This window comes from Palaemon carinicauda, chromosome 45 (genome assembly GCF_036898095.1).
Source record: "Palaemon carinicauda isolate YSFRI2023 chromosome 45, ASM3689809v2, whole genome shotgun sequence".
Lineage (NCBI taxonomy): Eukaryota > Metazoa > Arthropoda > Malacostraca > Decapoda > Palaemonidae > Palaemon > Palaemon carinicauda.
The window spans coordinates 17094081-17118689 of record NC_090769.1 but is presented as its reverse complement, the minus strand read 5'-3'; the positions used below and the strand labels follow the sequence as shown (position 1 = coordinate 17118689).

At 37.0% G+C, this 24609-nt stretch overlaps 1 protein-coding gene across 4 annotated transcripts in view; it reads right to left on the bottom strand.

Annotated features, from left to right (window-relative positions):
* Window positions 1-24609, bottom strand: part of LOC137635001 (receptor-type guanylate cyclase Gyc76C-like) — a 236639-nt gene that overhangs the window by 175985 nt on the left and 36045 nt on the right. For 3 of the 4 annotated variants that reach the window (XM_068367603.1, XM_068367605.1, XM_068367606.1), the window contains exon 8: window positions 13329-13358. The exons of the other annotated variant lie outside the window; for it this stretch is intronic. In XM_068367603.1, coding sequence (XP_068223704.1) covers window positions 13329-13358 — 30 coding nt within the window. The remainder of the gene's footprint in view (window positions 1-13328; window positions 13359-24609) is intronic. 4 annotated transcript variants of the gene reach the window in all.

Sequence of the window (24609 nt, the reverse complement as noted above, 5' to 3'; positions counted from 1 at the left end):
CGGTAACGCAGTCAACCTAGCTAGCCGGGATGACTGTCAGAATACCAGTGAAGGAGTATTGTGACAGCTATGGCATCACTAAAGGACAGAAGGGGGAAGGGTAAAGGGTCTTGTAGTTCATTGAAATGAGAGGTGGCGGCAGGTATGCCACCTACCTTCAACAGTGAACTGAGGAAGCATGGCCTCCTGTGCTGACGACATCGTCGGCGACAAGACAAGGGCAAGAACTCTGTTCTACTAGACGGTGATGAAGAAAGATAGTGGTTGCCGCCTGTAGCAGTGGCGGCACTCAGGGAGGGAGGAAGGGTTTAGCCTCTTTTCTCTGAGAGAGAATGTATATCGTAACTAATCTTTAGATTCTAGAGAATGTAATTTCTCATCCGAATCAATAAGGAACGATAGGGTGAGGCTAAACGTGGGGAAATACTTTACTAACGTATATATGAGCGAGAGTGGCCTACCTCTGGTAGGATCCCCGGCCAGGGTTGGTACCGCCAAGTTCCCGCCGCGTACGATAAGTAAAGTTACATAATAGGAAGAGGAATAAGATACATGTATGCAAAATCTTCACTTGTATAATTTGCCTAACTAGCTAATATTATAGCTTAATACCGGAAATTGTCACCCTACTGACTAAATAAAATGCAATTGTAATGGGTGATTGCAGTCGTAAAATGGCTGCCTCCGGTTCTCGGCAACGCTCAACCATACACACTTAAATTATTGAAATTTAACTGTGAGAAGGGAGCCTAAAATTGTACACCGGAAAGAATTAATACTCAACTTTCCAAAAAATGAAGATGCTGGAGATTGCATGATGAATATTCCGATAACTTGTGACAAAACACCGGGTTAACGTGGGAGAACACCTAGCTAAGAGCGCTACAAGAAAAGGAATGGCGCGTGGTAGTAGTATGGATAGGAGGTCCACCGGGTACCTAGATCGGCACCCCCTTCTTTTGCCACTCTTCCCCCTTACATCAAAAAGTTAATTCTATTCGGGGTGAAGATTGCTACGTGTCGTATCTAAAAAATACGTCCCCTGATATTATGCGATATCCTTAATTGGATACTCGCGCCAGGAGTTAGAATCCTGGAGACCTTCGGTTTATTTCTCTGGGAGTATCACTGAAGCAAATATCCCTTAGAAGGCTACCTAAAGGAACCCTTACATCAGGACGACATGGGCCGAGCCCAAATATATATATCTATATCTATATGTATATATATATATATATATATATATATATATATATATATATATATATATATATATATACATACAGTCAGACATCGATTATCGCAATAGTTAGGTTACAGAGACAGCCACGATAAGCAAAAATTTGTGAATAAATGTTACACTATGGTGGACTAGCTCCTAACCTTAAAAGTTACTGCCCCTTGCCACAAGCAGGTGCCCGAACTGATGATTAAAACAGTAAATACTGCCTAATAGTTTTCATTTGGTTTCTACAACAGTTTATAATCATATGTACAGTGTACAGAACATTTGCACACATATACACTATGTACTGGACACAGTAAGGTTATGGTACATTATTGTGCTAAGGTAAAGTAATATTATACTGTAGCCTAATATTCACTGATACTGTAATGTATATTACTGCAATATATGTACAGTAATATTACTACAGTACAGCTTAACTGTACTTGCTGTAAATGTTTGGTGTTTTCATTCAGATGACTGTAGCCTACACCGCTACTCTAGGCTCTAGCTTACTACCATAAAATAGTGGCTTTTGTCGAAGAGACACCCAGAAAAAAAATTGTCACAGTTCGTGCGATTGAATATTTAAATGACGTTTCCCAGAGACATTTCAGGAATGTTTCAAGATGCAGGCAGAAACAAGCTTTCTTGGATAGTTATTTATTAAAGAGGCTTTTGATACTAGTAGGACAAAGTGATCCAAATGAAAGAAAAGTGGCAGTGATGAAAAAAATAATCAAATTTCGAAAATACAAAATGTAAAGTAAAAATATAAAAAATTGGAGAAAGGCAAAAAAATATATTTTAAGTTTATTGAAAAAAGCAAAAAAACAAAAAATTATTTCAAATTTATTGTAAAGTTGTGTTGATATTTTCTGCTATTTGTTAATGTGTTTCCTAATCTTTAGTAATAATGTTTTCTGCCATTTATTAATCTGTTAAAGTTAAGTGTTTGGGTTTCCTGCCACTAATTAATGTTTTCTGCGGTATGTCATCCTCCTCTACTGGCCAGCCACTTCGCTCTCTGACATCACATCACTCCGAAGGTAAAGTTCCAAATTTTTTTTTACTGTATTTTGCATTTATCATTGCTTTTTTTTTCTTTTACTGTTACTCTTACTATACACTTAATTTACAGGTTATTAACAGTTATTTTTGAATGATCCAAATGGTTCTATTTCATTCAGTCAGCCTTATTATAAACGTTTAATGTGGTGTTTTTGTAGGGACTGGAATGAATTAGACTATTTACATGTAAAAGGCGACTCACAATGCAAAAAAAATCACATTATGAAAGCCACTACAGAACCAATTAATTTATGTATATATATATATATATATATATATATATATATATATATATATATATATATATATATATATATTTATATATATATATATATATATACATATATATATTCATATGATGATCATCATCATCTCCTCCTCTCATGCCTTCATGCCTATTGAAGCAAAAGGCCTAAGTTAGATCTCACCAGTCGTCTTCCAACTATTCTAGTCCCTTGTGGAGCCCAGCTAAACATTTGGTGAACTAATCTCTCTAGGGGACTGCAAAGAGCATGCCCAAATCATCTCTATCTACCCCTCCTCATGATTTCAACCACATATGGCACTCAAGTAATCTCTCTTATAGTTTCATTTCTAATCCTGTTCTGCCATTCAAATCCCAATATACTTCTGAGGGCTTTGTTCTCAAATCCACTAAATCTATTGGAAATTATTTCATTGTCATGCCATGACTCATGTCCATACATTGACACGAATCTCACTAAACTGATATATAGTCTGATTTTTATATGTAATTTCAGGCAATTTGATTTCCAAATTTTACTTACCTAGCCATTGTCTGATTTGCTTTTTTTCAATCTTTCACTAAACTCTAATTCTAAGGACCCTGTATTGGATCATAGTTCCTAAATACTTAAGGGAAGCATCCGCTATGGGTATGGACATGTGGACTTTCAGATAACGAAAATTGAGATTTTGCTTCTATCTATGGCCAAACATGTCGTACGTGCTCTCAAAAGGTTTCTGGCAATAATTCTTATATATAAAGAAGATATAGTAGGTTTTAGATGGTTACGTCATCCTGAGTCATGTGCTAAATACCCCAAATTTTTCATATTTCTTTGTTATCTTCATATGTCTGGCAAACATATATCTTTAAGTTTACCTACATGGTAATGGATCACTATTCACTCAAGTGTGTATATGTGTCTGTTTTACATTGTTTACACTTCTAGTGGTTTTGTTTATTTTTCAAATATTGGATAATTGATTAACTTTCCATAATGTCCAAACACAAAAGGTCTTTAGCTGCCAGAAAGAGAAATGTGATAGTGGCATCTCAATTTACATGGGCCAAAAAGCGTAAAGTAGACGAGAGTGATGGCGAGTCTGGCAGCAGTGAAGTGATGATGTTGTAGAGTGACCAGTAGCCCTAGTTGGGGGGGGGGGGGGGGGACTTGGGGCCGTGCTTATGGTAATGGGTAGAAATTGTATCAGGTAAGAAAGTTAGTTGTTGTTCAAGTAATTTAGACTAGTTCTAAATAAGTATCGATAATTATATTTGCTAATGAAAGCTATTATGTTTTACTTTCCTTCATTCTCTCATAGAATCTCATGGAAAAACTTTGACCGTCGATATCTCAAAACTATATGTATTGAACTTCAAATCGATTTTCCTCCACTATTTATCAACCGATTTTAAATCCAAATACATCGTTGTAAAGGTGAATAAATTTACAATATTTTGTAAGGAGGAATTTTTCTAAAGTATTTTTTCTATTTTCTATATTTTTTCAAACTTAAAATATATACAGTAAATATATAAATATTTATATGAAAAAAATACCAAAAATATGGAAAATTACTATCGGCATTTTGTTTATATTGTAATTAACAAACTTCGTGGAAATTTTTAGTTAATTCTATTCAGTGCTTTTTAATAAAAATTTTATTTTATTTTTTTTGTTCATTAGATTTTTCATTCTTTAAAAATAATAGTCCGAATTCAATAAAACTAGCACAGATTTATTTTTGCATTAGCAGGTATAACATATACAAAAATTATATCCATCTAGCGATAAATAAGTTTTGGGTTCAATGGCGGATGCTCCCCTTAAATGATTCTACCTCATTAATCTTTTCTCCTTCCAAAGATATTTTTCTTTCATTGCATACTCAGTTATCATCTCTGTCTTTCTTCTATTGATCTTCAGCCCAACCTCGTGTGATATTTCATGCATTCTGGTAAGCAAGCATTGCAAATCCTGTAGTGTTCTGCTAACAAGGACAGCATCATCAGCATACTCTGGATCTGCTAAATTCCTATTAACAATCCAGTCCAATCCTTCTCCACCATCTCTGACTGTTCTACTCATCACATAATCCATGAGGAGGATAAACAACATACGTGACAACACATTCCTTTGGAGTACTCTGCTATTCACTAGAAATTCATTTGATAAGACTCCATGAACATTAACTTTGCACTTGCTATGCTCATGAACAGACTTAATCAAATTTACATATTTAAGGAGAATTCCATAATAACGCAGGATTCTCCACAAAATTGGCCGGTGCACACTATCAAAGGCTTTATCACAGTCCACAAATGCCATCGAAAGGGGATTTCTAAATTCTACATATTGCTATACATGTCTCAAAATGAAAATTTGGTCAGTGCAACTTCTACCTTTTCTAAATCCTGCTTGTTCATCCCTCAGCCCTCCATCAATCTCTCTCCAGTCTCTTTCGAATAAGCATGCTATATATTTCTATAACAACTGACGTAAGTGTTATGCCTCTTTAATTATTGCAATCAGTCAGGTCTCCTTTTTTTTTTTTTTTGCTATTTTCTCCCACACTTCTAACTCCCATTCATCAGGTTTTGCCTCTTCATGCCACATTCTACAAAATAATCTTGTAAGTAGTCTGGGAGCCGCTTCATTTTCGGCCAGTATCATCTTGGCAGTTATTCCATCATATCCAGGGGCTTTCCATCTCTTTAGTTCTTTAGGATGGCTTCATTACAAAATCCATGAGGAGGATAAACAACATACGTGACAACACATTCCTTTGGAGTACTATGCTATTAACTAGAAATTCATTTGATAAGACTCCATTAACATTCTATATGAATATCAGAGTTTCTTACCCGTTCAAAATCAATGACAGGTATGAAGTTTACTGTTCCCATGCCAATATTGTTTACCTACAGAGTGCTACAGACGGAGTTACCAAACCAATAATATTCTAGGGGGGTAAGCAATTTGAGAAAAGGAAGGAGACTTCTTTTAGCTCTGCTTATGTTAAAGGTCAGAAAATGGTGGCTTCGATAGGGATGCATAGCGATACACCAGGTAAAATTAATAAAATTAATCTACATTCAGTAAGTTGACTACATGACTGGTATAGAAATTTCTTTTGTAATCTTGCCAAATTTTAAAAGCACTCTTCCCATCTAAACTTGAGTGCAAGCACACAGTTTTCACAAATGAGTCTTCATACTGAATAGAATGGGGAAAAAGATTACGAGGATCTTAATCCTCTTTAACAATCCTTCACAACATTGGGTAAAAGTCAATTCTCTAGTTACTCAATTCAAATCAGAGCTGAGGCTCTGTAATACAATGGTTTGCATCTAATGAAAAATATATTGACTTTCTTTAAGTATGATTATTATTGATTATCTTTTCAAATATAAGTGAAATCAATTTTCTATTATAAAAATATAAATCCTAATGATAAAAGGATGAAATTTAAAATTGTTAAAATGTGTTGATAAAAAAAGGTAGTTACATAGTATTAGATTTAGTAAAATGTAAATTATTTCTTTGTACTTGTAAAATATTTGTGTTTAAACAAGCAAGCCTCATAAGGACAAAAATTACCAATATCTTATAAAAAATAACCAATAAAAATATGTTATAAAGATGTATTTATATATGACACTTACTATTACTGTATAAAATTTATACATTGTTTGTCCCATCCTTTCACTTGGTAATACTCATGGCAACTTTATAATAATCTGCTAATATTACTTTATTAAATACAGTAATAAAAAATAAACCTGAATTGGGTTCTTTAAGATACAGTCCGCCTTTACTTTTCGTGGGTTCATTCTTCGGAATTTCACTCATTCGCGACACACAGAACCAGATAACCTATTAAATAAAAAATCACATATTCGCAAGAAGTACTCTCGCTGTGCCATGATTTCAAACAGCCCACACTCCTTTTCACCCAGCATGCTTCACGCCACTTCCTTCTCCACTCAGCACAAAATCCCATCTCACGCTGACTCAGACTTAGTCTTGCATTTTCTCTCCTGGCATCTCCCTTTTTGAGCAGGATCACATTTTCATGTGAAAAAAAAGTGATGTTTTTGTATACAGTAGTACATACTCCTGGACATTGTTTATATTTAAAGGATAATGTATAGTAGACGTGCGATTCTCAACAATACTGTGCGAGATGACACATCAGGAGTTGCATCATGCTTCAAGACTGCTTCGTACAAAAATGGTTAGTGGTCTTTGTATAAAATATGTACACCTATACTCTATCAAAAGCTCTATGGCCAACAGACCAGGGTCTTTTTCAGAATACTTAATGTCAAACTCAAAATACTGTGAACATCTTAACCCTCTAAGGAAGGAACCTGTTTTGGCTTATCCCCAAAAGCAGATTAAGCACTTAACTGCTCGAAGCTGACCATTGTAATGTACCTTTTTAAGAAAGAGACAATAACCTCAAGCAGCTAATGGTGAGTGCCTTTATTTTCGGAAAATTTATTTTTTGTACGGAAGTATAGTTTGAAATTAGGCTACTAACATGAGGAAGTCTTATATATTAATCTTGTTACTTATATAAGTATTTTGAGTAAGGCTGCCGCTCAACGATCAGCTTCAATTGGGATGACCATAGTTAATCATAAAAGCAGTATATCATTGTATGCATATTGTACAGCATAGTATTACATATACTGTACTCTACAATATGGAAATGTAGGCTACATGTGCGGTAAGTTGTCAAACAATGCGAGTTGTCTGAACGAAAACAGGGAACACTTAAGTACAGTACATATACAGTGATGCCTCAGCATACGAAAGTAATCCATTCAAAATACGGTTTCGTATGCTGATTTTTTCGTATCCTGAGTCGCGTTTTACATGTAAATAGCCTAATCTGTTCCAAGCCTTACGAAAAGACACCTTTTCTTTCATAAACACGCTAAACTGTAGTAATAAACATGCAATGCAGCCATTTCTATCATTAAATAATTAACCCAACCGTTAAAAACAGCCTAATCCATTCCAGAAACCACCATGAGATTATTCAATAAAGGGATTTTGACGAAGGAAAAATCTATTTCAGGGCGAGAGACCAGTGCCGCCCAGTGAAATGGAGCCCAGAAATGTACTGCAGTTATAGCCTAGTTATCCCCTCCAAGCCCTAAGAAAACGGTCCATTTTCTTTACTACTGTATAAAAGTTACGGTACTGTATGTAAAGCATTTGGATCAGTGAAGGTGTATTGTAACCTGTACACCTAAATTAAGGGTTGATACCCTGAAAAAAAAGGTACAGTTAATTAACAAAAAAGTTGAAACTTACCTTTTGATTGAGACGATGTCTGATAGCAAAGTCGCAGCAGAGGAGGATGGCATAAGGCAAAAAACGTAACAAGTGACAGACTACGTACAATAATTTACACACTTAACACATTAACACTTGAACTTTACGAAATAAAAAAATGGCAGAAATAATTAACACTTAACATTACGTATGGAAAACTATAAAATGAAAAAAAAAATTACTTTAACAGTTAACGGTAACATAAAACTTAAAATTGAATTTTTTTTTTTTGGCTTTTTTATAACTTTACGTTTTTCACATTTTCTAAATTTCTTCTACTTCTTCATCACTTTCTTTTTTCTGTTTCTTTTCTTTACTTTCACCTTCTACTTCATCACTTCCTCTTTTCTGTTTCTTTTCTTCACTTTCACCTTCGTCTTGGCCTACTAATACTGCTGGCCTCTTTAATAAGAAACTATCCATGGAAGCTTGTTTCTGCCTACTTTTCAACACATTTCTAAAGTGCGTTAGGCAAACGTCATTGCAGTGTTGAAGCGCACGGTTGGTATAAACTTTTTCTGGGTGTTCCTTTTTGACGTAGTCTGCCATTTTATGGAAACAGGCGAGAATTTCCTTAATACAGTATCTGACGTTTTCAAAGGTGTAACATCCTCCTCATCACCGCTAGAGAATTGCTCTTGGACAACACTCATTTGCATCGTCTCCAACTCCTTCAGGTCGTCCGTCGTCAACTCCTCGTGGTGCTCCTCGATAAGTTCATCTATATCCTCGGCGCTAACTTCCAGCCCCATGAACGTACCAAGATGTACGATGTCAGCCACCTCAGACTGCTGAATGGGTTCAGGATCGTCAACGATCTCGGCTTCGCCTCCAGGCTTCCCGAACTCCTTGAAGTCTCGTGCAGAGACAACATCAGGCCACAGCTTCCTCCAAGATGAGTTCAGGGTTCAGGGTACGCCTCGAAACTTCCTGCCAAGCGAGATCGATGAGTCTGAGGCATATCACAATATTAAAATTATCTTTCCAGAATTCACGCAGAGTGAGGTTTGTACTTTCTGTCACTTGGAAACATCTCTGGAAGAGATGCTTCATGTACAATATTTGGAAACTAGAAATAACTTGCTGGTCCATGGGCTGGAGGAGAGGGGTGGTGTTAGGCGGTAGATACAGGACCTTCATGAAGGAATACTCGGCCAGAAGATATTCCTCGAGGCCAGGAGGGTGAGCTGGAGCATTGTCCAACACCAGCAGACATTTCATAGGGAGGCACTTTTCTTCCAAATATTTTCGGACAGTCGGACCGAAGCAGACATTCACCCAATCAATAAAAAGTTGCCTCGTTACCCAGGCTTTAGCATTCGCCCTCCACATCACGGGAAGGTTCTCCTTGATGACTTTGTGGGTTTTGAAGGCTCGGGGATTTTCAGAATGGTACACCAGCAGGGGCTTTATCTTGCAGTCCCCACTGGCGTTTGCGCAAAAAGCAAGGGTAAGCCTGTCATTCATAGGCTTATGTCCGGGTAGCCTCTTCTCCTCCGCCGTGATGAACGTCCGACGAGGCATTTTCTTCCAGAAAAGCCCAGTTTCGTCGCAATTGAAAACTTACTGCGAACTGTAGCCTTCCTGCAGAGTCAACTCGTCAAACGTTTTAACAAAGGCTTCGGCGGCTTTCGTGTCCGAGCTGGCTGCCTCCCCATGCCGTACCACTGAATGAATACCAGTCCTTCTCTTGAATTTCTCGAACCACCCCGAGAAGCCTTGAACTCTGGGGGTTCCTGCTGGGATGTTCCTTCTCCTGCCCCTTCTTCGGCCTGAGAAAGCACAAGATCACCGAAAATGGCGGAGGCCTTCTGGAAAATTGTAGTCTCAGTGATGGTGTCTCCTGAGATCTCTTTGTCTTTGATCCACACAAGAAGCAGCCTCTCCATCTTGCCTTGCACGTGGATTCTCTTGTTGGAGAAAATAGTGACACCCTTAGAAGGTGTCGCTGCTTTGATGGCCGCCTTCTGCTTCAGGATGGTGCCTATCGTAGACGGATTCCGGCCATACTCCTTGGCGATCACACTTAAACGCATGCCAGACTCGTACTTTTTCACGATTTCAAGTTTCGTCTCCATCGAGAGCATCGTCTTCTTCTTTCCTTCGGCAACATTCTTGGGACCCATGGCTACAGTATTAAGCTCAATAATACAATACGTACATTATATACTATGTAGTAAACACTAATACAGTACAGTACACAGTAAAGAATGTTTAATAACGATAACACGTGGGGTACGAATGTATTTAACACTACATTACATCAAACAAGCGAAAGCACACGAAGTCAATGTTAACAATACCGCAGTCGGAACGAAAAGAGAGAGAGAGAGATGAACGCCCGTGCGTAAGTAAGGTGGGATAGTTGCCAACCAATAGGAAAGCAGGATCTTATGGTGGCAACTAGCATCTGAGTAGGGAGATAACCAATGGGTGAGCGGGAGGCTCTAAGTGAGTTTACCCAAGTTCAAAGTCTGGCGGCGTGCGCTTTTTAAAATTACTCTCAGCGACGAGTTGGGATCTCGTAAGCTTTTCGTATCCTGAAAATGTTTTCGTATACTGGGGCATAAAAGTCTTCGTATTGCTTTTCGTACCCTGAATTTTTCGTAAGCAGAAACTTTTGTATCCAGAGGTATCACTGTATTACAGTATTATACACTACAGTATCAGTGAGTGTTATATTAGATAAGAACAATAGTGTTTTGTTGTTATAAGTGCCCCAAAAGCTACTGTAGGGTTACGTACTGTTCTGTACTGACCTGGCCTTACTGTGTCCAGTACTATACTTAGTGTACACAGGTTTACATGTACTGTACTGTACACTTACTGAAATATTTTCATTCAATTACAAAATACTTATGCTGTGATAGAAACGTGTAAAAACAATGTTAGGCAGTATTTAGTACCATTGCCCATGGGCAATGGTCAGTGAGTTGGTAGGGTTTGGAGTTATCCCAACCTAGGTCAGCAAATATTCATAGATTCTCGCTCTTCACGCCTGTCTCTGTTACCTAACCCTCACGAAGAGCGAGGGCTGACAATATGGTGCTCTAATAAAATATTGAAAATGAGTAGCAAAGAGAAAAAAAAAAAGAAGTTTCAATTGATTATTATTAACATTATTATTTTTATTAGTGATTTTTGTTATTTTCATCGTTATCATTACTGCTATCATTTTCTCCTTTAAACAATTTGTTTTAATTCAATCAATGGGATACACTGGTCATTGAGTGAAAAAAATATTTGAATTGGAATGTATGCATTAATGGAAGAATCAAAATATTTCAATTGTATAAAAAGAAGCTGTAAAACTTACTCAGAATCTTCATGAGATGTGACAGTACAGTAACATCATACAGGTCTGTACCCCATGCATCTAAGGGTAAAATACTGATCGTAATAATCAATGACAAGAATGGAAACTAATGAGTGGATAATTATTGGTGTACCTCTGTAAACTGTAAAAAGATAAAAGCCTGTAAGGATATAAGGCACATAGAATTACCAGAACTTTTCAAAACCTACAAATAATTACACAAGAACACTCTCACACAAATACAAGCTGCAATGTTAAATATTGTATCACTTTTTACTTAAAAGATATTATCTACAAAATATATTTTGTAAAAATAAAAATCCTTTTCAGATAATTCAAAAAGTTCCAAGAAAAACATGCAATAAGACGCTAGGTGGATATGGGAGAAAACTTATCAAAATCTACTATAGTTTCATTTTACTGGTAAATAATAAGCAAGCAAATTACTCAGCCATTTTGCACCCGAGAAAATAAAAATAAAAACCCATTCAGTCATGCAGTCAATATCCTAAGCACAATCCAAGTATCCAAAAAATGTTTAATACAGTATACAAATGTAGGAAGGGCAACTGTAATGTATGAGGGTTTGGAAGTGTAAGTAAGGAGGAAAATCTGGAAATTTGTTCAAATATTTAAAAACACAGTATAAACAGTCCAAAATCCATTTAGTAAGACAATAATATTCCTGTAATTACAAATCTATTTAAAACTCCTAAGCCTAAAAAGTGTCCCAAAACAAAAATTGCTCAAATACTCAAAATCAAATGGCATTAGTTTGATAAATCATATCAATTTAGACAATGAAATATCAAACATTCTGAAAATAAACACTTTAACAACAAAAATACAAGTATCTTATTTACTCGGTCCTTCCCAAACTGAAATAAGTTTTATGTAGTTTACACTTCGAAGCACAAACTACTTTTATGTACAATACATGACGTTACATAGTATGAATGAAGTCTTTCCTGCCACAAATCTCTTCTCTTTCTATAATAAATAAAAATTACAAAATAATGTAAAACAGCAAAACACAACAACTCAATCATCCTCTTTTTAGGTGAATCAACTAAACTTGTTACTGATGACCCATATTTTCTAGTTAGAATATAGAAATAAATATAAGTATGAAAATAGTATGATACAGTAACTTAGTACTTGCAACAGCATGTGATTTGTCTGATAACTAGGAAGAAAAAGGGAGATGGTCTTTAACAAGAGACACATTTACCTATATTCTTGATCCTTTAAGGGTGGCAAAAAGTCAATAAAATTAATAAATTAGTAATCAACTAAATGAGGAGGAATATGCTCAAAATTTCAATACCATTCAAAGTTAAAAGGTCAAGTGCAAAATATCAATGACGATGAAAGTATGGCAAATAAAGTTATTCAAGATAATCATCAATAGGGGTTTTACTCACTGAATGAAAATTTAATTATCTATCACACAGTATTATATAAATCATTGAAGGTATTATGATGGAAATTAACCAGCACAATGGCTTGAATATATATGAAAGTAGCTTATAAAATAAATGTTTGTTGTACCCTGCCAATAAAATCGGAATTTATATTTATGATTTAAATTTTCAAATGAAAAAAGAGAGAGAGAGAGAGAGAGAGAGAGAGAGAGAGAGAGAGAGAGAGAGAGAGAGAGAGAGAGAGAGAGAGAGAGAGAGAGAGAGAGAGAGAGAGAGAGAGAGAGAGAGAGAGAGAGAGAGAGAGAGAGAGAGAATTTTGTGGCAGGAAAGTAGCCTGAAATAAATTTATATAAAAAAATCTCTTCCATTTCTACACCCTGAAGACTGTCTATAAGGAGACAATTAAGAATAACTGCCGTGCTTAGTGCAAACCCATATTTAAGAACAAATACTGTGAACCTTTAGAAAGGCAGGAGATATCAAAGCAAAACAAAATTGCCTCAAATTTAATTAAATGAATATACTAGTACAGTATGTAATACTTAATATGCTTTAAAAAAAAAAAAAAAAAAAAAAAAATACCAGTAATATCTACTGCCTAAACTAAAGAGGTTAGCATCTCACAGAAATCCCCAAGCATTGTAAAACTACCCTGCACACCCATATATTACCCACAGGCTGGTGCCTTGACCTACCGGCTCGTCGTTGATGGGTCGATTCTGATTCTGAGGGGGAGATATTACCAATGTCATCAATAAAATCTTTCATCAACAAAACATATATGGCAAATGTAAATTTCATCTCACAATATGACAGAGTGTTTTAAACAGATAATCAAAATTAATCACTTGATGATAGTACAATATGTGGATCATATAAATCATTATTAGATTTCAAATGTTATTCTGTAAATAATACAAATAATGTTATTAAAAAACAGTTTTGTACTATACAGGAGCAAAGGAAGATCTACAGCCATGAGCTAGAAAATGCATGAATTTTAGTTGTATTTATTTTGGTACATTAGATCATAAAAAGTACACAAATACTTTTAAGCAAAACAGAGAAACCTTTTCTGATAACCCCACAGTCCATAAAATGCAGTTTAAAAATACAGTATTATTACATCCAGATTCACTTACATCACTTCTGAATTACTTGTAAAATCCTCTTTATTACTACTATTATCATTATAGTAGTTATCAATATCATTACTCTCATCAATAAATAACTTATCAAATTTACAGGAAATCAGTATATCATTACATTTTAATTAAGATATAAATGCCAATTTGAAACTTTCATTAAGAATCCTTTTTACGGGTAAAAAATACACGTAAATGATTCTTTCATGAAAGTTTCAATAAATTGGAATATAAATCTTAATTAGCTTATTAAAAAAAGCAAAATATTAAATAGTAAACAAAAGTATTACTATATTTTGGCTAATTTAGTTGAAAATTATAGCTTTAAATCAGCTCGAAGGTAGTGACTGAAATTTAAGTTATCAAAATCATGTTTTATTGTTCCTGATTCATTATTATAAAAAATTCATATGAACTTTACGCTCCAGCAATTAAAAAATTAATTCTAATATAATTTGTTATTTCTATATTTGCCTGAAATTCATATTGCTTCTCTCTTAAAGCTCTGTCTTATTGACATCTACTCATAAAACTTGAAAATCCTTATTCTCTTTCCTTTCAATGCACTTATGCCTCTCGTAATGTAATGAAAATCTAGCAAATAAAAACATGATCATGCCCACAATAATCATGTAGCCTAGCCTTCTCTGGATTTCCCCCTGAACTAAAAGCAAATTTCATCTTGCTCTTTGAACTTTTAATTTCTTCAACAACCACAGAAACATAATTTTCCATAAAAGGAACAGCAAGACCTTAATACTCATCGCAATGGTTATTCAACTCAAAATACTGCCCTCGGCAAGAGAAACAAAGAGAATGCTGATCATTATTGCCCAGAAACCATTCCCTTGAATAATATACACAGTGGTTACTAACAAATCCAGAATAAATAAAATCTGAACAATCTGGAGTTAGGGGCTGCCCAAAAGACAAAGATGACATAGAATTAAAGAAAAACACTACGACTTGCCCAAGCCAATAGTTATTGATTTTAACCGCTAAATTGTCTAATCACTTTACTAGAGGTATAAGTCAAATGAAAGGAATGAAAACTGGAAATATTTTTAGTTTTGGTGTATATGTTGATATAAACCGATCATCCAGAGAGAAGCAATGGGAGGTTCACAAGAATAATTACAATCTCTACATACTGTATAAATATTCCACCTCAGTGCACCTCAATATACATCAAGATGGAATTGAGCTAGATTAATAACTCATATTGAGATTAAGTGACGATCACTTACCGGTAATTAACTTGACAAAAACTAAAATATTAGCTTTTCAGAAATGTCAATCTCTTTTATGACAGTAAAACTTATCTATTTATCAAAACTATTCAGAAATTAATATGCTGTAATTTGTGATAGAGCTAATTCTGTAGAGAGAAACTTGAGACAAGAAAAGTGTTGATTTATTAATATACAATATCAATTAGAGTATGAATTTTCAAAAGTTCATAATTTCTACTGGAGATAAGACTGAAGAGTATAGTGATATTGTCGATATGTAACATATCTGAGTAGTAATGCAAGCAAATACTGTACTGCATATATATAAAAAATAAAGGTTTACAAGTTTAGCAAACTACAAAACCTGCCAATTAGGGATTGTCAAGCATTTTTATAGTAGGAATAGCAAAATTGGTTTAAATGTTGACAAACTGAGCTTCTGGAGAGGAATCAATAGGAAAATCAGGGGAGGTTCATAGAAATAATGGTCTCTCTGTTTTTACAATATATCTGGCATTTCCAGCAATCACTGGTCATTAAAAATGTACCAAAACAAACAAAAATCATTAATCCCTGGTGCTCTTTCCAATAAACCTAAAAATATACAATAAGTATATAAGAAACAGTTAAAAAAACTAAATATAAATATGAAGAAATGCCCGTAGCACAATGTTGCACAAACCATGTTACAAAATACAAATTATGCATATATTATATAACTAATCTTAAAAACTGATCAAGAAATTTAATGTCTTCTACTATGTAATATAATCAATGATATTTACTATACTGTATACTCAAATATTCAGTTTTGCTAATTAAAACACCATTATCATGCGCAAGACGATAACTCCTTCATGACTTTAGAGTGCCAGAAAACCTCAAATCAATCAATCAATCATGACATTTAGTTTGATTTAAAAATGTATCATTTTTATCAGCCATAATTTCTGGTCTTTGCATATCAAAGACCTCATTACTCAAACTACAGTTATAGAGTCAAAAACGACTGTCTGCTGGTTGGCTAGCACCATGCAAATTTTGAAAACCTCAGGGTTCAGTTCAATGACAACCTCACTTCCCCATGTGTCTTGTTAGCTATACAATACTGTATACCCTTTATTCCATTCTCTTATTTTTTTGCCTAGCCTCTCATTTTCTATAATTGTGCTTGTGAATTTACAACTACTTTAAATTAATAATTTTGCCTAAAACAAAAATATTTAATTTCCCAGTTTTGTTACCAACACTTGGTGTTTTATTTCCTTATTTGACTTCATATGTGTCCCGCACAGCACTGATTAGCTTTTCTTTACTTCTTCAGCTAACAAACTCAATTGTTTCCTTAAAGATTTTCTTAGTTATGTTATGAAGTAAATTGTCCATTTAGTACTCAACCTATTTTATGGGATTTTAGTGAAACTTCTCAGAAATTAATTGCATTGGACTATGAATTCTAGATCAGAGGCCAGACACTGGATCCAGTAAGGTTATTTGGTGCTCGTAATTAAAGTAATTTCAATAAAAGTTTTTATTTCTATATTCACCTGATGTTTATATAGCTTCTTTATAGAAATTGGTTTTATCAATGTTTGCCCTTAAAACTGAAATAATTCCCATTTTCTTTTCTTTCTTTTCCTTCTAATAGACATAGGCCTCTAGTAAAGTAATGAGACAATCCAGTGGTTAATAACTTGGGAAAGCCATACTGTCTGTTCTAAGTCTCAAAGCTGAAACTATTCCCTATCATACTGGCTCTACAAGTCAGTGTGGAGGATGGTGGGCATGCATATGAGGATCAGGCGAGTATAGAAATAACAAAAATTACAACTCAAATTCTTTTTATTTCTATGAACCTCCCCTGATGTTCTCATATTGCTGACTCCCATACTGAAGGAGGTGGGTTGCCAGTGAAGGAAAGAAATTATATTTATAGCTTTCAAATAATAAAAAATAATTCACATTCTATGCTTAACTGTAGTCTAGTTTATTAGTAACAAATCAAATTACATTTGAAATACGGCCTTCCCACTCCACCACACTCAATATGTAAATCACAATACTATCTCCGATAGGGGACACAAAGAGTTCGGATCATGATCGACTAAAAATAATTCCTGTGAACAACCTATGTAGTGATTTCTAACAAATCCAGGATAAAACATTCTAAAAGCAGTAAAATCTATATGACTAAACAATCTGGAATACAGGGCCTGCTGTTTAAGGCAACGGCTAGCCTACGCAAAAATTGAAGATAAAGACAGTATGGCTTGGTTATGTTATTTTTCAACAATCTTTATTCATTGCTCACTAGACTGCCTCATCACTTCACAAGAGGGGCCTACATCTATTGGAAGGAAAGGAAATGGGAAATCTTATAGTTTTAGGGATAAATGTGGATATAACCAAGCTTCTTAAGGGAAGGGAGGTTCATAGAAATAAATTTAAATTCATAATGAGTTAAGAGTAACTTTCTCCAACAGGAATTTGTAAAATATTGAAAGTATAAAATGAAATTTCAGTTTTTCAGAAATAACTGTTTACACCTTTGGTTTGTGCAACTCAATTCCTCCACAGTCATTATTTACAATTATTGATAAAAAACGAAAAAGCACCAGGATTATTCTAACAGAAAAGGGTGTTTAAGCAATACAGTACAAAAAGCTAAAATAAAAAATAAAAATCTTTGCTTTAAATATTACTAAATTTGGAAGCAATATTCAGAGCCAAAGTACTTATGTACCCACTAAAGTAGTATCCTCAGACAAAAGATTATTAGAGCACCTAAAAAATACCATTTAAGATACATATGAGTAACAGCATCAACAATAGAATTTTAGGAAAAGTAAATAAAACACAAACTAAACACTAGTAATATAACAGATTTTTAAAAGAAAATTGTATTTTTTCTGACTACAAACCCAAGTCCTTTAATAGGAGTACGATTTCAGCAAAGCTGGAAATTCAGCTGTTAAAATCTATATCGATGTGTTGCCCTCCCAACCAATATAAATAACAATAAACCACTTTGACCTTCACCTGGGCATTATGGGGCAGTTGAGGCAGGAAGTGTAACTTAAAGGACTTGGTTTGTAGTTAGGAAAAATTCAAATTACTTTTAATTATTTGTCATTTGTTCCTAAATCAATACAAACACATATTCTTTAATAGTAGAAGGAGGTAAGAGGTTGCAGTGTTGCAAGAGCCTGTGCTTGGCCAAAAGGGCCAGGCAATCCACAAGCAAGCAAGAGGTTGTTCCCAAAACCAAACTGGCTAGTTTAAAATCATTAGTGTCAAATATTAAAACACAAAGAAGTGCAAGAGTGTTAACTCCAATGTGCCTCCTATCAACTTGTGAAGATATTCTCAGTTGATAGGCTAGGTTTCTGCTTTACATAGATGGTCATGGATGAATTTATCCTTACAGGACACTGTCTGAAATGTGTGGTTATTAAAAGTAATGAGTATACATTTCTATCCATACTCCCCCTTGCGAGGAGAATGGGGGGACATACTCCTATCTAATCAATAGAATTTTATCTCAGTATGGTAAAATTGATGTCTATTCAATTGAATAACAGCATTACCGTAGTACCCTTAGGGAAGGGTAAGGAAAGATAAAAAGGGTCAGACATTCTCATATTTACCAAAAGTTGTCACAACCTCTATCTTTGACGACATGATTCTTGTCCTGTGAGGGAGCTATGTACGCTACACCACCTGTTGCATTGCTACCACAGGTCCTAGGGAGATCACGTAAAAGGACTTGATTGTTGTCTGGCATTTCCAGACACCCACCTTCAACAATTGTGCCACTGACTGGTTCTTCCAAAAGGCTAGTATCGCACCAGTCCCCAGGACTTTGTGAACATGTGCCTGTGTTGGCTCCTCAGAAATCCCCCTGGCGATGATAGACATGCAATCCTTATCATTTCCCATAGCCAGAAGGAGATGGTGTTTTTGGCAATTTTCTTCTTGCATCTGTCCAAATCAAATTCACAAACAGGTTTTGAAGTCTTGGTCTAAATGCTTGGGTTCTCTTCAGGTACCATCTTAGCATCCTCACTGGGCAAAGAAGTAAACTCTCTGGATTATCAGTCACATACCTAAGGTAGGAGATGCAGTAGGTCTCAAACCTTGAATCATCCACAGTAGGGATTTAGGTTTTGGCAATAAACTCTGAACGAAGGTGAATGAGACCTTTATTCACCACTCACAATGATTAATGTTATAGGAAATGCAATGTAGCTCGCATACTCACTCCGTCAAGGCCAAGGCAAACAAGAACATTGTCTTCCGAGCCCAATTTTTATCTGAGGCTTGCCATAATGGTTCATATGGTGCTCTCTTTAGGGACCACAGAACTCTGGTAACATCCCACACCAGAGATTTGAGTTTTTTTTTTTTTTGCCAAGCAGAATTGCTCTATGTTCCTCATCAGCATTGACAGTTCCCATGATGATGAGAGGTCAAGGCCTTCAAGTTTAAAGACTTAGCTCAAGGGTGAGCAATGGCCTTTTGCCATTGAAACTGAGAGGAGCCTCTCTTTGCAAAGGTAAATGAGAAAGTCCACAATTAGTTGAGTAGCGGCTATGACTGGAGAATACCACTTCCAAGGCACCAATTACCAAAGATTGCCCACTCTGCCTTGGTACACTGCTGTTGAGGACTTCCAGATATATCCAGACATCTCCTTTGCAATGCTCCATGAAAAGCCTTTCGCTCTAAGGAGATGCTAGATATTCACCACCAGTGAAATGACAGGGATGTCACAGAGTGGTGGTACCTCTGCCGGTGTGGTTGACAAAGAATATTGTCCCAAGGGGGTAGCTCTCTCAATACCTTGATCAGGGTACCATTCAACATGTGGCCATTTGGGAGCTACAAGGGTTACTCTGAGGTTTCGGGTAGTCAGTAACCAGTTGACTACCCTTAGAATCAGGTTCTGTAAAAGGCCAAAAAGGTATAGGCATCAAGAATGTCCTATGGATGATGAAATGCATCCCAACTCGTTGGCTATTACAGTCCTTTTGTCTGGAATGAATCTTCTTGACAGCTTCACTGCATTGTTTAGTGCCAAGGGACTGGGAAATAGTACCTCCTTGTTTGTTGATGTATACCACAACGGTAGTATTATCGCTCATCAATGGTAACGATTGGCATCTCAGACTCTGTTGGAGTGACTGCAGAGCCGAGAGTGCTGCCTAAAATATTAATTCCTCATGAGTGCTCCCCATCCCTCCTTTGATGTGTCTGTGAAAAGCAGAATTCTGCAGAATGGCACTCCAGAGGAGTTCCCTTGATGAGGTTTACATCCTTTAGCCACCAGGTTAGATTGCCCCAAACCTTAATCTACTGGGACTATAATATGAGACGGGTCGGTGCCTGCTGTCCATTGTCTCTTCAAACACCACTGAACGAATATCTAGTGGAGATGCCTGTGTGGCATAAGCTTTTCCTGAGTTTTCTGATGCTATTATCTGACGGAAAAACCCTTACTACTGCGGTATCTATCAGCATACCCAGGTACTTTGTCCTCTGCTAAGGCGTGAGGTTGAACTTCTCTAAGTTTACCTCAATCTCCAGATTGTGGCTAAAGGATGTTGAAGGAGCTGTCTCCGGAAGAAGGACAAGATTAACTAATTGTCTAAGCACCTCAATGGATATATGCCCCTGGCATGAGCTCAAGGCAAAACTAGCATGAACACCGGAGTGAACACTTGGGGGTGGTTGGCAGTCTGAAGCACAAGACTTTGAAATGAAAAAACTTACCCACAAATACGAAGTGGAGGAACTTCCTTGAATAACAGTCTTTTACATCTCTCAGATCTAGGGAACATAAAGTCGTTCCTCCTCATGATCACTCATACGATGCTTACCGTCTCCATTTTGAACATATTCTGTAGAACATACTTATTCAATGTGGAGAGGTTGATAACTGGCCTCAAGTCCCCTGTTGCCTTCTTCACTAGAACAGGCAACAGTAAAAGCCTGGAAATCCACCCCCATACAACCTGTAGCATGCCATTTCCTAACAGTTTATCCACCTCTGATTAGAGGGCAAAGTGTTTCTTCAACTTCGTTTGGTATGGCAATAATGTTATCAGAGTCTAATAAAGAGGAAGAAGAGAGCCTATGAACAGGATACAGTATCCATCTTGATGGACATTTACCATCAAATCCTTAATAAGCATCCAACCCTCGTGGTAGCCAGAGGGGGCGACCAGTCCTATCATCCTCTGGCTCCTCTCCTACTTCGTCCTGTTCTGGATTGACCATCCCAAGGTCAAAAAGGTTGACGTGGATCACTGTTTCTACGAGATGGCGTTAGGAGAAGGTGCCAATTTAGCCCTCTGTATCAACAATAGCTTCTTTAGAGCCAAATTTCAAGATATTGTTGATTTATCATTACTCCCTTGAAGGAGGTAGCTTGGTGGAAAAATAAATTCCTGTGATGATTTTATCAATTTTTTTCACTGTCTCTTCCACTTCCCTTGGAAGGAAGGGTACTGTGATCTTAAGAAGGGGAACATTCCTTAGGGCTAGAGCTTCTCGCTGGCTGATCTGCCGAGTGAACTTCACTACCACGGAGTTTTTCATTTTGAGAACCCAGTTGGTCCACTGGTTGGCTGGTTGGTGAGCCAAAAAGGTACTGTAATTGCTTTTGCTTGTGAAAGAAGTTGGTCAGTAGAGTCATTTTTGCTTTTGGGCTTTGACAGATCCCGAGATGAGGCAAGGAAGGCCACTGCCCTGGATCAGTGGTCTGGCCAGGAAGTGACCTGGAGGCTTGCCTTGAAAGCTGAGAAGATAGAAGGCTCTGACCAGAGTCTTTCCATTGATGCCCCTGGTATTAGGGTTGTAACATAGCATCAGTAGGTAGAAGGCAAGGACTAACTTCCACAGGAGCATAAAATCTCTTCTGACTAGAGTGTGCCTCGGGCAAGATCTGATTAGAGTGACCAACTATGAGATAATAACTTCTCCCTGAGACTTGTGTATCTGCGTTTTCAATAGATTCTTGTGCTAACTCAAAACAGGGAAGCCCCAGGATAGGTTTTGAGCATTGTAGGGCCCCAAACAAGTGGTCAATAGAGGTTTTCCCTGACTTGACAGGCACCCTGAAGGCTTCCCATAAGCTGTTGATTCGACTGATAATGGTAAGGAATTTCCTTAATGTTACTTCAGCGGAGCAGGCTCCGAATCCTGAGTAACAGGATCCAAGTTTTTCAACTAGTCTCCCGACAGTGGTATGGGGAGTCGGAACGATCCATATATACAGGGTAGTCGAGGTTCAACCCGTCATCTCCATGGTTCATAAAAGTGATCCTGGAAGATATTCCTATGAAAAGGAGGCCATGACTAAGGGGCTCTCATCCATAGCAGGCCTGAAGGTGCCCTTCGATCTAGTACAAAGCTTAGGTGACTGGTGGAATACCTATTTCCCTAATAGGCTTACTTGTTCACTCCTGGAAGACCTACGAACTGTGTTATCCCTGGGTTGCCTTTCTAAGGTTGCTGGATTCCTTCAGGCAGATCGAGGCTGATTAAAAATGCAAGAGCCAATACGTGAGTACTTGTGTGAGCCCAAGGGTGTAAAAGTTAAGGAGCACAAGTTAAGAGCACTCTCATGGACAAGTGCCTCTATACAAATTTGAATGTTCCCCGCTGGGGGACGGGTGAAAGCCAATGTAAGTATTGGTGTGTACCTGGGAGTTTATAAGTTAAGGAGCATTGTTTTTCTTCTTGTGATCACTTTGGTAGACAAGTGCCTGTGTACACAAGTGAGCTCATTCACACAAGTTTGTGTGTGCGAACAGGTGTATAAGCCTCTCCAGGAGAGCTTAAATATTACAGTTTGCTTCTGCTTCTAGGCAAGTGCTGCTTATAAGATAAGTGCGAGCAAACTTAAGTGCATGACTACCTAAATGCATAAGAGTGCTCATGAGAGTATTTCCTAGCAGGTGATGGTAAAAATATGTTTACTACTATGACCAAATTGGCGTTGTCGCATTGATGGGAGATCTTGTCCATAAGCGCCTGCTCACACAGAAGTCACCAAGAGGGGAGAGTGACTGTTCTCTACCCCTTTTATGTAGAGGAGAGTCACCAATAGGTGAGAGTGACAGTACTTTAGACCTTTTATGTACAGGAGATTTATCTCTTTGTAGAATATTAACACTCATGCTACCGCATCCACCAAGTATGCAAAAGCCTAAGTCTTAATCTCAGAAGCCAATTCATTATCTGAAGAATGAAAACATTCTGTAGAGCATACATGCATGCATTGGGAATAAGAAATCACCTCAATTGCAAATTCTTTTCCTTATTATGTGTACTGTGGAGCAAAAACGCACGCAAGAATGCCTATCCAATTCAAATGTCAATTCCTCTTCCAAAAAGTGAGTGTGCCCTGGAGAAACCACTTCATCTATAAATTTTCATCAAAAAGGTATAAATGCTCTGCGATTTGCATATGTGCCTTAGCGTGCATGCGAGATTGAATACCAACACTATAATAACATTAATCTTTCAAGTAGACTAGTTGGCATGCTCTACAGAGCATTCTGAGGCTTGTGCATGCACCTTAATGCTTGCATGGGGTTGAACATCAAACCTCAAGAATTAGCTTTTCTTGAGGATCGTAATTATTATGCTCTGTGGCACGTGAAAATAAGGCTCAGTAAGACCTAATTTTTCTTCAGATGCAAAAGTGTACTCTGAAGCTTGTGTATGCAAGGATGAGGAACTACTTTAAGATCTTCTTCAGAGGCAAAAGTGTGCGCTGACATGTGATCAAATGTGACGTTGAGGACCTACCTCGAGATTTAAGTCTTCATCAGAGGCACAAGAATGTTCTGAGAGCGCACGTAAACATCTTAGTGCACGCGCAATCATGAGGTTCAACTCCATATGGAAATTCTTCATTTGAAGGAACAATACACTGTCTTGTACATGAGTATGCCTTAGTGCACATATAAGGAAGCAGGTTAGTGCCACCAGAGAAATCTTTTACTGAAGAGTGAATGTGCTCTGTGCCAGACACACACGTCTTCATTATTTTCAGAAAATTTGTTTCTACCTTTGAGCAGGCAATTGGTGATTGTTCTCATACAAGCTTATGTGAATGGGAGGCCACTGGTTTGGCACAGGGGAAGCGATCCTTTTCTGCCTTCGGAAGATGGGTAGCTGCTGGAAACTCTACTTCCTAAGGAGAGGTCAAAATGTCCTTAGGAGGGGATGGGTGATGCAACTGCTTCTCCCCTTTCCCAGTTATCCTCATATCAGGTGGTGATGTAACAACTGAATGTGAGGACCTGTCGTCAACTGCACCTCTGTATCAACAATAGCTTCTTTAGAGCCAAAAGAGCCCGGGTAGGGGTAACGTCAATCACTTCCTCTGCCGCAGCAGAAGTGACAGCAACATGAGTCTGGGAAGTTCTTGTGAGGACTTGCCGCAGTTTATCTATGGATGGAATACCCTCCAAGGCTAAAGAAGGCCACAGCGTCTTCAGACCAAAGGACTTGGCTCCATCAATGTCAAGCTCAATACAAAATGAAAGGCTGGGTTCACCTGATTCACCAGGGGGATTGGGTAGAAC